Raw genomic sequence first — 15524 nt, 5'->3', positions numbered from 1 at the left:
GACCGCTCGGTGCCGGGGCCCGCCCCCGGGCAACCGGCGTCGGCGCCCCCGCACCGAGCGCGGGCAGCGCCGCTCCCGTCAGCCCGCCGCGGCCTCTGGCGTGGGCTCGCCGCCGGGTCGGCGCGGCGCGGGGCACAGCCCCGGCTCGGGACTGACCGCCAGTCGCGGAGATCGGGGGCGTTCGCCCGCGTGCGGACGAGATACGAGAGCCCTCGGCCGCCAGGCGCCGTCTGCCTCCGTCTGCACTTGCGGCCCAGATGCTGGGCTGTGCCGCCCGGCCGTCCCGGAGCCGGCTGCTGACCGCCTCTCCTCTGCCCTGCGATTCTGACCGCCGGGTCGACGCTGCTGCGCTCCGCGCGTTGCCGGTTGCGTGCGGCACCATGCCCCGTGCCGCTGGGCAGGCACGCCCCGTCTCCCAGCGCTGTCTTCTGCTGTTTCTGAAACACGGCGGTGAGCGCTAGTCCATGCGCCGCTGCCACAGAGGTGCGGAGAGGGCACAGCGGAGAGTCCCGCCTGCGCTGTGGTAAGGCAGGCGCTCCCGCTGGCTGCGAGCATGCAAAAGACCCCGAGCACGGCTGTGGGAGAGCCTGCTCCGTCCACGCCTGCTGCAGGGGCCTGCGCCAGGTGCTGGCTGGAGCCTCCGCTGCCTTTGTAGACTCTCAGGTCAGTCCTCTGATACTCGGTGTTGCCAGTTTGTTTGCCTAGAAGCGAGGAGAGGTACAGAGGGGTCTGGTACCCTCCACCCTTTGCAGGTGGATATGCAGACATGACGAAGCATTGTTTTCTGTGAGGATTACAGGATGATGTATAGTACAGTATTTGTTTGGGCTTAAGTCTGCATGCTTATGTGCTGTTACTGCTGTACCTAGGACATGAGTGCATGCCTTTTGAAGCTTGCTGATCCTTCCTCTCCCCCCCGTGTCCACAGCAGCGAGTTGTGGTTGTGTTTGCACTGACTTTCCCTCCTGTGGTGGTCCCTTGGCCCTTCCGGGGTGATGTTACAGTATAGGCTGAAAATTGTGATAGGGCTTTAACTGTAGCATCACACGTGCAGAAGAACATTTTAACACCTCTAGCTCACAGTTTCATATTTGAGTGGGTACAGTGAAGTAAATAGCCCAAACCTTCCCCAGGAATTTAAGGATACTGAACACACACGCCCATGCTGTACCAGGTTGTTGCAAGATTTGTTTTGCAGGGCGCTTCATCAAAAAGAGTAGGACTAGGAGGGGGAATTAAGTCCAGGTAGGCCACTCCCAGTTCAGAGATGGAATCAACGTGACTGACTTCTTGAAAGCTTCTGTTGAAGCTTCTCTTTTTGCTGATCTATTCTAATGTTTCACAGTTTGTATCTTGCAGTAGTTCATGTTTATCTAACTTTGCAGTAAGTAGAGGCTATTTCAGATTATTCTGTTCATAGTTCTGCTGCTTTCTGTGTGAATATTTTGTCTCTTGAATTTGCAATTTATATGAGAGAGAAGACTCATATCCCAAGTTTTTACCATACTTCCAGTCCTGTAGCAGCACAGACAGTGCCCCATGAGGTCCTTTTCTCCTGGTAATAACTCCTTTAGCATGCTTTTCTTGAAGGAGAAAGTCTCCATGAGCAGTGCACAATGTCCTAAGCTGTTGCTCTTTGCATGCATCAAAAAGCACATCTTTCAGTGTTGGCACCTGTAGGAAAGCACAGCAAGTTTCTGACCACAGATATACAAAGTGACCTTAGGCAGCCAACTGTTATTTCATGCTATTACTGAATAGCATGAAAAGTGACATCTCATGTCTACCTGGCATCTCTGAAACCTTCCCTGGTTTGCTTTTCCTGGACAGTGTGCAAAATCTCACCATCCCTTAGCTCAGGGGAGGAGAAGTCTGGAAGAAAAAAAAAAACAAAAACAATACTTTATAAAGGTTAAGTACAGAGATGGCCACTTCAGGAAAAAGTCAGCCCATTCCACCTCCTTTCTCCTCTTCTGTAGTAATGGCATGGTAAAGAAAAGTGGGGGGAAGTACCATCTTTTGAGGTAGCATTGGCTGCTGGAGATAGTGGAGAGGAACAAAGTGGTCCCAGATGGTGTGGGATGAACAGCTAAAGTCCTGCAGCACCGGAAAAATTGTGGAAAAAGTGTTACTGATAAGAAATCTGAACACTGCTAAGTGGGTTAACGTCTTAAAATCAATGGCAATGCCTGTATGTGCAGGTCTTGATTATTGCTTTATTCCTGCTCATGCCTGGTACTATTTATTTATTATGTGAAAGCATAGACCTTTTTTAGCTGTCACTTAGGCTCAGTGGAATGACAGTGTTTTCCTTGTCTCATGCCTCAGTATTCGTGGCATTGCTCACTGCCTGGAAGCAACCTATCTAACCAGCAGAGATATGCATGTCTTAGAATATTAGGTAAAAAATCTAAGGGCTTTTATTGGTGGTAGAGTCCACGTCCTGTAATCTTGTCTTGTTATACAAATATTTTCGTAAGATGTATCAAGGGTGCCACAGAAGTTTAATTTCAGAAAAATCTGTTTCTGCAGTGGTGACTCCTCAGTAATAAACCAAATTGAATTGATATGGTGATATGTTCAGCGTTTTTGCTGTATAGAAGAGCTGAGCAAGTTGTATATGCAAATGACAAATGATTTGTAAAATAGATTATCACTGGCACTCAGAGTAATAAAGTCCCTTAGGCTGCTTCACTCACCACCCACAGTTTGCACTGGTTGAAAGAACATGGTGCATCTGCCTCGCTCTGGAAAATAGAAAAACGTCATTGTGCTGCTAGCTTTCTTACAGTGCTCAGCTACTGCACTTGTTAAATTCAGTCTGTGTGTGTTCGTATCAAAGATGTTGTAACACAGAAACTGCTGTTAAAGAAACTGCATGTGCTGGGAAGCCAGTGCTCTTGGAGTGGATTCTTACCTCCTGAGCGTTTAAACGTGGTACTTCGGAACATACATATGCAGACCTAACAAAACACTATAAGTTTAGTGGTTAGAAGACTGTGGGGAAATGACTGTAGCTTGGGTAGAGAGTGCTCTAGTAGAATAAGCAGGAAACATCATGTACCTTCTTCATTTGGTCCTTAGACTCAAATATTGTTACTCCAATATCATCAAACATTTAGTTTGTGTAGAACGGCAAAAAAATAATTAAAAAAAGGCCTCCAAGTGTATGTGTGAGATATACTCACTGCTAAGATTTGCTGGCTGTTTGGTTTGTCAGTGAAAAGCAGAATTTTAAAAGCAATTCTGGTAATCTTTTAGAGCCGAAGGCAGTGATTTGAGCTGGTGTCCACCAAACAAGACACTGCTGTTTCTTGCCACCCCGTGTAGCTCAAAAAGAGTGAACCAAGGTGTGAAATCCTACAGTGTCTTTGGATAATAGTGTCTTTGAAACAAGTCATTGGGTTAGAAGATGGGAAGGACCAAGCAGAGATTTATGCTATCACGGGCTGGGTGAAGTGTTTCATTTATAAGTATGTTCTGCATCACAGGTGTTTACCCCAAATTTGCTTTGTGTTTTTTCTATACCATTTAGGGTGAGGACTCTGTCTTGAGTGTCTTGACACCTACTGATGGGACAACACAGCTGAATGACAAGGGCAATAGAGAGTGTTTTGGTAGATCTGCAGGGAAGTTGTCCCACTTCATACATGATCAAACCCATTCTCAGTAGCAACCCTGTTACCTATTTGCATCGGGGGAAAAAAAAAACAAACTTGGAAAATGTTTGAAACTGCTGCCCGTGCTGTACGTAGAGTACATGTAGTCAGGGGCTGTCACAATCTGAGCAGGCACTGCAAATTTTGCAAACCAGGTGCTTTTGCAGTCTCACGTTAGAACTTGTGTGGCATGAATGGCTAACATCTATTTAGATTTTTACCGACGAAGTTCTGTTGTATTGGAGGATGCTAAGGGAGAAAACAAAGGCACCTCTTTCAGGGAGTTAAACCGGATTAACTCCTCTGCTCATTGCACTTTCTGTTTACTGTATCTGCTGTAGTGGCTCGGAGCTGTTTTTACAGGTTTGCTTTAAGTTCATCAGTGAAGTGATCTGGACTGAAGAAACACCAGCTTAAACCAATCCTGCCAAAAGAGACTGTAACATGAAACTATATCCAGGTTTTCTGGTCTTAGCTGTGGAAGTATACACTCTGTAGCTCTGTAAAATGCTGACTGATGTGAGTAATCAGTCATCCTTAAAAGACTTTAGCAGATAAATTTTGCATCTATAGAAATACTGTGTGTGTAGCTTGCTATTGGTAGTAGGCTCCCTCTGAGTACAAATTAAGAAGCTTGTTCTGGTTACAAATGATCTCTGTTTTAGGGAAATGAGAAGATGTATTTTTTTTTTCTAGATTCAGACCAATTTCACAGTACACATCAAAATCTGACCAAGTAGCTCCTTCCATCCCTCCCAGGTGGACAGGCCAGATCCCGTCAGGCTGCTGGCACTGTGGAGCAACCCAGCCCTGACATGACACTGAAGCAACTGGTTTTCTCAGGAGGGCCAGGCCCTGCCATGAAATATCACTGTGAAGACTTTGCTGTATTTCACAAGCTTGTTTTTGAGTTCATGGGGTAGCTTCTCACTATACTAAGAAGGACTGACGACACCAGAAGTGAAAATGGCTTTGTGGCTTGATAGAACAGATACACTAAATCAATCTATGATCCAGGAGTAGTGTTAGGAGCTTGCAGAGTTTCACAGGAGTCGTGGAGTGAGAGGGCTGAAACAAAAATGAGTCAGTGCATACTGCATCAACATTTGGGATCCTTTGTATCCCAAAAGCTTCAGAGCTCCCATCAGATCCAAGCAACTGCTGTTAGAAAAGCTCTCTGAGACTTGTCTGTGCTACCTTGCTTGGGCTCAGTCTGTTCACAAAATAGGCCCTCAATGGCTAAAGTCACCACCTCCTCCGGTTATGTTAAGGAATAATGGTGAGAAGTAATTTTGATGTTAACGTTTTATGGCTAAATTTGAACAATAATAATTTCCAGAAAATATATCAAGTTCAAAATGTTCTCTGTAAGTTACGAGGTGTCTCAGTTACATAAATGCAATCATTTTCATCAGCTTTGTTGGAGGCAGCCTTGAAGAAGGGCTTTAGAAACCTACAAAGTCTGTGAAGTTTAGTCCTCAAATTATGCTACATCAGCAAAAGGTTTTTCATTACTTTATATACTGTCCTGGGTTTTAAAGAGGAGTGTTTGAAGAGGTTAGAGTATGTGTGACAAGAGAGACCTTGAGCAACACAGGTGTTACTGGCAGGAAAGCCTGGAGACAGCATTAGGAATTATTTGGATTTTTTTGAGCATCACCTCTTGGAGGGCAGAGCATTGGTAAAGAATACGTCAACTGTTTGTTATTCTTTAAATGTTATAACATCTCTTCAGTTTATATGTAATGTGACAAACTCAGTTTTTACTTACAAAAGATTCTGAAATGTGATCATCAAAAGCAGAGTCCTTGGATAAACCCTTAAATACGTGGGCATGTCTGTGTTCACTCTCATCTTTGCTGCATTTGGAAAAAGTTAGGGTGCTTCCAGTGCAAGAAATCTGCTGGGCTGGAGCAGTTTAGATTTCCTGACTATTATAGCATGAGAGAAGCTTATTTTGACAACTTGATTTATAGGCTATTGAGCATTTGTCTTCAGTGCACTGTGAGGTAGATGCTTGTCATGAGATCTTCTGTTTAATATAAAAGATAAGAACGTAGAAAGTGTGGTCATATAACTTCATTGCATTCTAAATAGGTGGTTCTACACAGCCCCCTGAAGTGGGCAAAACAGTAGAGACAATATGTTATTGTTAAAGGTAAAGCAAATTACTGCCTTTTTTTTTTTTTTAACCTTCTCATTTGTACTTTGTTTTTATCCTGTTTTTATAGGTAAATCACTGTCAGAGAGTCAGCAGGACTGGGTCAGGTTTTGTCATGTTTTCTTGACCAGTGCCTCTTTCGAGACCAAGCACTGCAGTTTGCTTAAACAATGTGTTGTGGCATCTTTTTTTGCTGTTGTTGTTGAGCTACAGGATCATGTTTCCGACATCAGTTATGTTCAGAACAGTTTCCGGGAGGAAAAAAAAAAAAGAAAAAAAGAAAAAAAACTTTTCTTCTCAAAATGTGAGAGGTTTTAATTCTGTTCAATTTATTTGTTTTACCTAGCTGTAGCAGTTGCCTTCCTGTATAGGCTGTTAACATGCATACAGATATATCAGTTTTAAAGGTATTGCATAAGACTCAAGGGTTACGTAAAGCTGATGTTGTTTGAGCCATTTGAACCCAGGACTATATAAACAGAAGATGGTATTTTCATGCCAGTTTCTGTAACATAAATGGTACTTGCGTATTCAACATTCTACTGATGTCCTCACAGGTCAAGCTGACCAAGTCCTGTTACTGAGGCTACAGAAGTGATAATGTTTTGATTCAAGCTTACAAACCTGGGCCTTACAGAGTAGTGATTCCTAAGAGGTCATGCCTTTGCATGACCTCTTACTTACCCTTTAAATAAGGCCCCAGCAAAATCTGAGTTGTCAAGGTACAAGATCATCTTTATTCATTGTAACTTAATTTTGAAATGATAGGACTAATGCAGCTGTTTTTTGAAGGAAAAAAAAAAAAAGTTTGGAAGTTCATCCACCTGTAAACAGTTTGTTTTTAAAGGATCCTGAGAGATGCTGCAAGAATGCACCAAGAAAGAAGCTTGTGGGAGCTGGTATTTGTATGTGGTTTACTTCCAGGAGCTATAATTGGAAGCATGCGGGTTCTGTAGTCTGTTCCAAATGAGAAGGGGAATGTGCTGTTTACAATGTTGAATGACTTGAGAGCCTTCCACAGAAATAGTGAGGTGTGTTATTCTCTCTGTGGTCCGGATGAGGCATCTGTTGGATTCTTAGCAGTGTGCAAACTGTACTGACTGTGGACCAAGTGCCTGAAGTCTGAGATATGTCCAGGCCTCCATGTAGAAGAACAGCAGACTTTCATCTCATCGCTGAGTCCAGAGGAAACTTCAGGTGGAGGCGCCCTTCCCTTTGGCTGTTATCCTGTGCTTAGGTGTCTTGGTTAGGTTAAGAATGTACCAACTCCTGCAGCATAGCTCGTTGCTGTCTTTCCTTTTACTGTTCTGTCCTGCCCTGACGTGCAGCATGTGCACTTCATGTGACAGTCATTTTTGAAGGCGATGGTTTAGTGTATGGAAATTCTGTAGGAAGAGAATTCTGAAATTGCCATCAGTTTCGGCTTTGATCTAGTTGCTTAGGTAGCACCTTAAATAACCGGGAAAACAGGCAGCTTAGAGACAGATTAGAGACACTTCCTGTACATTACCATCCTACTTCATGTTTGCTTCCTGGAGCTTTCTAATCCTACAGTGCTGCTGCTGGGTAAATACTAATAGTTTCTGCCATAAAAAGGGCTTCCTTCAGTCCGTGTTGGAGCTCCAGAACGCTTAATTCCACTTGCTATTTTATTAACAGCAGCATATTTCTGATCTGCCTTTAGACAGAGAAGTTACAACCATCTGTTAAAAACACAGCTGTCTTGGTAACATACTGAAGGTTACAGGTTTAAGACTTGAATTAATTTCTTATATTTCTCCTTCAGATTCCTGTTAAGTCACATAGATACCCTTTGCCACCTAAAATCAGGTAGTCCTGTCCTAAATACCTCCTGGGAACATTGTCCAGGTGTCCTAATAGGAGTACATGGGGATGTTCTGTTTCAAATTCTGTCTCTTGAGACAAGTTTCCTTCTTTTCTTCCTTTGTTTCAATGTTCCTGTCTGAGGACAGTGGTAGTGGCAGACATCCCTTCAGTCAATTCAGTCCTCTGATAAAAAGTGCCAGGAAGTGTTCACTGCTATCAGTTGCTGTGTCAGGAAAAAATTGAGGCTTCAGTCATTAGAGACCACAGGGCTACATCCTGAGAGAAGAGCCTGGAAAATGGACACTAGCATGGGGTCCCCCATTTCTGTTCCACAATGTTTGGAGCTTAAAAAAAAAAAAGGAATCTGCACAGTTTTTTGTATCTCACTGGAATAATTTTTTGATGTTGTTTCTGACTGTACAGAATAATAATTTACTTTCAACAGCTGAATGGGTAGGAGCAAAGCCCTGGTGTCTTGCAACCCCGGGCTTCTTGTTCTGTAACACCAGTTCAACATAAATTTTTCTAGCATCTTTTTCAAAAGAAGAACTTCTGTCTATATGAGGTTGGAAGCCCAGATGTGATAGCTGGGGTTTATTGCTCCTCTTTAATAAAATGCAAGTGCTGGCAACTCAGTTGTGTACAATTCAATGTACGTTTTGTACATTGAATACCGCTCTTTTAACCTCAGTGGCAGACACGGCTGCTTTCCCTGGTGCTTGAGTTACAGCGGCTCTGTTTCACCACAGGCCTGTGTCAGAGGGGATGGCGCAGCAATGCCAGGTCACTGTCAGTCTCTGCAGCATACGTGTTCTGCATGGCAATGGGGAAGGAGGAGACAGGGATGTGGACTGCACTGCAGCACACTGCAGCACTACCAGAACAAAGGCTTGTGAGAAAACACGACTTGCTTGCTGCTGTGTGCCAGCCGCAGTTCAGAGGCAAGGCCTTAAGACTGCATCTGCATTATGAATATTTCCTTACAGAACTGCCAGCCATTTTCCCAGAGGCTTTGCAATTAACAGAACAAGTAAATTATTAATAAGGCACTAATAATAAATATTTTCAGCTAGGCAAGAGAAGACCATAGCGAGCTCACCTCTAAAATGAGGTTAGAAGTGGGGTGCCAGCTATACTCCTGTGTTCCTGGCTCTTGAGCAACCAGGATCACAGAATCAGAGTGGTTGAGGTTGGACGGGACCTCTGGAGGTCATCTGGTCCAAGCCCCCTGCTCAAGCAGAGCCACGAAGATGCTGAATTACAATTTGCTGGAGCTGGCTGGAGGAGAGCTGAGTTCGTGTCTGCTGCCAAGCCACGACATCCTTTTAGGGAATGAGGGATGAGTTTAAGCCAGTTTCTGAGATGTGCCTTAATGGTTTGCAATGTGATCTTTGGTGCAGTACAGCAAAGAGATTCATATTTCTGTTATTCTCTAGTAAGAGTTGTGCCTTGCAGGATGTAGTATGCTGGATGGTTTGTTTGTTTGTTTGTTTTGACTAATGGCTGGCAAGTCAGCAGGTGACATGGAGCCGTCATCTCACAGACAAATGGCTAGGTAAGGGGTTAGGTAAGGAAAGACCTTGCTTCATTTCATTCCTTCAAGTTAATTGATGCCTGACTCTTGGTTCAAACAGAGGCTAAAAGTAGATCTAGCGTGCAAGAGTTGTGCTGGCGTGGACTTGAGTTAACTTTGATAGCTTTGAAACACATCCAACACAGTTGCACTACAGCACTACTGGAAGCTATTAACAAACTTTTGAGGAGCAATTACTCCTGCAATATGCTGCTAAGGACTCTGCGTGTGACAAGGCCAATTGGAAAAGAGTTTCTCTTTTAAAACCTGATCATAGCTTGTTAATTTTCATGCACAGATTTCCATTACTATTAGTAGGCTTTGTTCTGGGTTTCAGTGCTCTGAACCACCTCATCATGTCCATGGGTACACAAAACCAAACAGGACAGGAGTTATTTTTCCCAGAAATTTGTTATATACACTGTTAGCATGATAAAAACATTCATGAAATACTTCCTATCCACAAGATTGTCCTACCCAGCAGGTGTACTCTCACAAGCCATGTGAAGTATCTCCCCTGTGGGTCATTAGACAGAAGGAGCCCTCTGGTTTTGCAGCCACTCAAGTTGCACTGACTGGACTTAAACACAACAGTATTTGTTGACTTAATCTCTACAGTCTCAGGTTTAGCAATGTGCTATTAACCAATCTAAATTTCCCTCCTCTACTATTCAAGCAATAGTAGCTGTATCATAGTGCTAGGTTACAAAGGAGAAAAAAACAAAATACTAATACAGCGTTTAGACTTCTGCAGAGACCACAGGGCACTGCTTTTCAAAAGGATACTGGATTATCAATGCCCATACTCTGTGATTTCCGATAGTCCTATTTCAGGTGCTTGGCTGAAGCTGTTTTCCAAGAAAGGAAGTCAGTCAGGCAAGGAATGAGTACCTTCTTAATGGCTCCTTGTTTTAAGCACAGAAGGAAGCAAAGCAGTCTTTTTCCTCTATGCACCGTTACTGCATGATTTCAGGAGGCAAGCCAAGATCTATTCAGTACTCCAGTGAAAGCAGGGTGATTGTCTGTAAAATTGAGAGTATTTCAATACCATTCTACTGAAATGCTGTCTGAACGATTGTATTTGCTCAGGGTTTACATGCGTTTTCAAAGAAGTTGCATTACCCCAATCTTTTATTGAATGGATGCAGCTAGAATCACAAGGAAAGGGACCTGTCTTCTGCCCGTTTTTTGTATTTTTCCTTCTATTACCTTTAAGGAGGTTCTCTAGAGTTGCAATAAAAGGGCAGCCACAGGAAATTAAAGAGGTAGGATGCTGCAGAACAAGTGTCCCTGTGCGTTGTCAAGCGGAGCACATCTCCTTCATGATGTTCAGGACTGTTGCTTGTGATTCTGCACTAGGCTGCCAAAAACTAAGCTTTTTTTTCCATGGAAATACCCTCATTCTGCCTTTCTTCAACCTAGATAATCAGTTCAGGATGTCAATACTGGAGCGCCTCGAGCAGATGGAGAGGAGAATGGCTGAAATGACAGGCTCCCAGCAGCACAAACAAGGAGCAGGAGGCGGGAGCAATGGGAACGGGAATGGAGGAACACAGGTGCAGGTACAGACACTGCTGTGTAGTCATAGCAGCTTTATTCTTTCCTACCAACATTTGTATTTGGGGGTTGGAAAGGATTATAGCTTTTCTTAAGCAACAGGTCGTCTTTATGGGCATCTTTAACAGTAGGTGACTTTAACTTGCATTTGCCACTGTCTCACTACTTCTGCAAGTGAAAGGTTGCCTGCTTAGGGCAGGTTGCAACTCCCATCAGTGGTTAAAGTGGGTTGTGTGTGCTGTTTCAGTGCGTTTCTGGGACTGGGACCTTGGGCAGCTGCTTTGAGAGCCGCGTGGTGGTGGTGTGCGAGAAGATGATGAGTCGTGCTTGCTGGGCAAAGTCCAAACACTTGATCCATTCAAAGACTTTCCGAGGAATGACACTGCTCCACCTAGCTGCCGCCCAGGGCTATGCTACACTGATCCAGACCCTCATCAAATGGCGGTAAGACCCAGCCTGTTGGACTCTTGGGTGTCAATACAGACATGGAAGAAGCATACATAAGCTCTGCTTGCTCCAGGTTTCTAGTTGTCCCTTACAAACTGCATCTTTTGTCCCTTAAAAACAATCGAGGTCCCTGAACTTGTTCTTGTCCCCTGTATCTTGAGAGAGATGAGATCCAGTCACTGGATGTATCGTGCTCTTAGTCTCTGTTGGAGGCACCATCTGTAATATATGTGTGTCACCGATATGTGTGTGGCCATTTTTGTAATATGGTGCACTGAGAGAAGCTACAAATTTAGGAAATGGTTCTAACTTATCTACAGACCATCATTTGTTTTGTTTCCTCTCTAGCACCAAACATGCAGACAGCATTGATCTAGAGCTGGAAGTTGACCCTCTGAATGTGGATCATTTCTCCTGCACTCCTCTGGTAAGCAGCAGAAACTGAAACTTCTGGGAGAGTCTGAGGGCCCTCTGGAGTCCTTCCTGATGTGTTATTTTCCTGATGCATTTTACACTCTGAGAAGTAGATGTTTCCTGTGTGTCCTTGCTGTGTAAATGTTAAGACATGGTACTATTAGCTTTCTAGCATTTTGTTGAGAGAGACCAAACAGAAAAATCTTTGAGTAATGTGAGGACAGACAGGTGGTTCTCTTCTGTGTTTTACCAAATATCTAGTTTCTGCTGTCATTCTGGGGAAAGGCCTTTACATGCCTTCTTTCAAGTTTTCCTCTTTGACTGTAGAGCTTGTAAAGACATCACAATAGCTTGGTCATTGGAAATGAGACTGAGAGCTTAAGCAAAAAGCCAAAGCAGGTGGAACCAGAAGTGCCAGGTTACAACAGCAGAGTGTTTGATTTTATTGTTCCCAACTTTTACTCCTACCTGAATGTTTCTAATCTCAGATTCCTTTCTGTTTGAAGCTGGTCTGTCTCTGCAGTGGTTCTAGTGGGTATGACAGCTAAAAAACAATACATGCATTACTAAATGAGAAACTATCAGCTTCATTTGGCAGATAGAGGTTTCTCCCTCAAAGGAGTGAGTATCATGCATCTACTCCTCTGTAATGGCCTTTATAAATAGGACATTTATAAAAGCCCATTGTTGGTGTTCAAATATGGCGTGGTTTTGCCAGTCAATTTTCTGTGAGCCGAGGATACAACTTTACTGCATTAACAAAAAGAGAAAGAGAAGGCAGGTCTACAAATGGGTCACTTTTTTTTTTTTTTTTCAGATGTGGGCATGTGCCCTGGGCCACATGGATGCAGCTGTTGTGCTGTATAAGTGGGACCACCGAGCTATCTCTATTCCTGATTCTCTTGGGAGGCTGCCACTGGCAATTGCCCGGTCTCGGGGCCATGTAAAGTTGGCAGAGTGTTTGGAGCAGCTACAGCATGATGAGCAACCTCCGCTTGGGCAAAACCCAAGAATTCAGTGCCCCTCAAGCACAGACTCCAGCACAGAGAGCTGGGTGTCCCAGTGGCACAGTGAACTTATTGCCTCTCAAGAGCCTCAGAAGGGAGTCACTGTGATTTCTAGTACAAACACAGGTAAGACAACCCTGATGACATGCACTGCTTTGAGATGTGACATGTAAAATCACGGAGCAAAAACCTCACCCTGGGTGGCAAATGCCACCTGTAGTCCTGCTGGCCATGCTTAACTGCTTTTTTTGTGGGCTGTCATGTGTATACTCTTACATAAGTATTGGGAAAAGAACCAGGAATGTCTGCTTTAGAAAGATGTGTGTATCTGAAGAACAATTGAGGTAATATCCTCCCTGGGTGACAGTTACTTCTTTGCATGTACTTGACACCCATGCATTTGAATGTCCTAGAGCATGGCATGAATTTCCACCTGCTGCTCTGCAGCAGAAGCTGTTGTAGTTCCTACAGCAATCACATTGCATACTTCATTTTGACCATTGGTCTGTTTATTTCCAGAGTTGAGACGACCAAGATCAGAACCTTCCAGTTACTACAGTAGTGAGACTCATAAAGATTACCCTGCACCCAAAAAGCATAAGCTGAGCCCTGAATATTTTCAAGCCCGGCAAGAGAAGCTGCTTTCCACTGCACTGAGTCTGGAACAGCCAAGTGTCAGAAAGCAGAACTCCAGCTCCAAGCAATCCGCCACTGAGACAATCAGCCCCAGTGAAGGGATAAGGGACTATGGCCGGGAGCTCTCCCAGCACATCCCAGAAGTTGCTGGGTACCGGGGCTCTGGCAGCCAAGCAGGCATCAAATGGAACCCAAAAGACATTTATGTTGGTGTGTCTACGGTGCAGGTGACAGGGAGCCAGAAAGGGACTGCTCTGGGGAAGGACACTGTAGCCCATCGGCTACGCCAGCGAGAGCAGATGAACGCGCTGATGATGGCTGACAGGGAAATGGTGGATGCAGAACTCTTGTCTTATAGGGACAATGTAGGGGATGAGGACTGTTTACCCCACATGGATGACTTGCAGGTAAACATAATCATAGCACCAAGATTGTCTAGCCTGAGACATCTCTCTGTCAGCCTCTTCTGCTCAGCCACATGTCTTGGCTGTGCAGAAGAGCATAACTGAGAAATTTTTGTGGAAGCTTTTAGCTCTGTCAAGGCTAAGGGAAGGCCTGTAGGGGTGACATCTTGGTTGGGGTCTGTTATAAACTGCCTAATCAGGATGAAGAGATGGATGAGGCATTCTGTGAGCAGCTTTCAGAAGTTGCATGATCTCCAGCACTCGTTCTCATGGGAGACTTCAACTTCCCTGATGTATGCTGGAAATATAACACTGCAGAGAGGAAGCAGTCCAGGAGGTTTCTAGAGTGTGTGGAAGACAGCTTCCTGACACAGCCAGTATGAGAGACGACCAGGGGAGCTGCCACACTAGACCTGTTCTTCACTAACAGAGAAGGACTGGTGGGAGTTGTGAAGGTTGGGGACTGTCTTGGGCAGAGTGACCATGAAATTGTAGAGTTCTCTATTCTTGATGATGTCAGAAGGGTAACTAGCAAAACTGCTGTCTTGAACTTCTGGGGGGTGGACTCTGACCTGTTCGGGACACCTGTTGCAGGGGTCCTTTGGGACTCACTCCTGAAAGGCAAAGGGTTCCAGGAAGCCTGGGTGCTCCTCAAGATGGAAATTTTAAAGGCACAGGAGCAGGCTGTTCCTGAGTCCCGTAAGGCAAGATGGAGCAGAAGAAGGCTGGCGTGGATGAGCCAGGAACTTTTGTTGAGGCTCTGGGAGGAAAAGAATATGTCCTCTGGAAGAAGGGACAGGCTACTTGAGGAGAGTACAAAGAAGTTGCTAAGATACGCAGGGAAGAAGTTAGAAAGGCAAAAGCCCAGCCTGCAGATTGGCCACTGCGGTAAAAGAGAACAGGAAATACTTTTACAAATATATTAACAATAAGAGAAGAACCAAGGAGAATTTCCATTCTTTACTTGATGCAGCAGGGAATGTGATCACTGAGGATAAGGAAAAGGCTGAGGTTCTCAACACCTTCTTTGCATCTGTCTTTAATAGACTGATCAGTTATCCTCAGGGCATTACTTTATTCCCTGACCTGGAAGTCTCCTGTGATTCAGGTAGAGAATCACCCCCCTGTGATTCAGGAAAAGAAAGTTAGAGACCTGCTCCTCCATCTGGAATGTCACAAGTCCATGGGACCAGACAGGCTCCACCCTAGAGTGCTGAGGGAGCTGGTGGAGGTGATAGCCAAGCTGCTTTCCACCATCTATCAGCGTTCCTGGTTATCTGGAGAGGTCCCAGAGGATGGGAGGCTTACTGATGTGACTCCCGTCTACAAGAAGGGCTGTAAGGAGGATCTGGGGAACTACAGACCTGTCAGCCTGACCTCTGAAAATTAGCCTCTTTGTTTCATCTGCAGATTACTATCACAGGTTTCAGTTGTGCTCGGGGCTAGCTTGGAGGAAGCAGGGTGCTGGTTAGCAGCTGAAATGGCAGGTGACTTCTCAGCTGAAGAAGTTGCTGCACTTTCAAGGGCAATGAAATAAGAGTGGAGAAGGGGAGAAGAGAGGTGGTAGGTTTGGGGAAGGAAAAATTCCACCAGTTAGGGAATGGGGGGGTTGGAACAGAAGTAAGACAGACAGGTGACAAGTAATCACTGGGGGAAGGATACTCTGGTCTTCTAAGCAAAAAGAGTAATGGCAGCACAGCCTTGGCATATCCAAATAGTCTTGTCTTGCTAGTGTAAGAAAGATGTTGCAGATTCTTGCAAAACAATCTGTTTTCTGTTCTCTATATTGAAAGTTCCTGTTAACCTTGGTTGGGTCAGGGGGGTTACATAATTCAGAAG

At 44.6% G+C, this 15524-nt stretch overlaps 1 protein-coding gene across 7 annotated transcripts in view; it reads left to right on the top strand.

Moving 5' to 3' along the window:
* Positions 1–15524, top strand: part of CAMTA1 (calmodulin binding transcription activator 1) — a 372227-nt gene that overhangs the window by 333020 nt on the left and 23683 nt on the right. For 6 of the 7 annotated variants that reach the window (XM_035344587.1, XM_035344586.1, XM_035344584.1 and 3 more), the window contains exons 11-15: positions 10643–10782; positions 11025–11221; positions 11573–11651; positions 12456–12771; positions 13165–13688. In XM_035344587.1, the coding sequence (XP_035200478.1) occupies positions 10643–10782; positions 11025–11221; positions 11573–11651; positions 12456–12771; positions 13165–13688 (1256 nt within the window). Of the gene's footprint in view, positions 1–511; positions 664–10642; positions 10783–11024; positions 11222–11572; positions 11652–12455; positions 12772–13164; positions 13689–15524 lie in introns of those variants that run through there. The other variant, XM_035344588.1, reaches the window with a different exon arrangement.

Source organism: Oxyura jamaicensis, chromosome 21, assembly GCF_011077185.1.
Source record: "Oxyura jamaicensis isolate SHBP4307 breed ruddy duck chromosome 21, BPBGC_Ojam_1.0, whole genome shotgun sequence".
In the NCBI taxonomy this organism is placed as follows: Eukaryota; Metazoa; Chordata; class Aves; order Anseriformes; family Anatidae; genus Oxyura; species Oxyura jamaicensis.
This window is presented reverse-complemented; position numbering and strand designations above follow the sequence as displayed.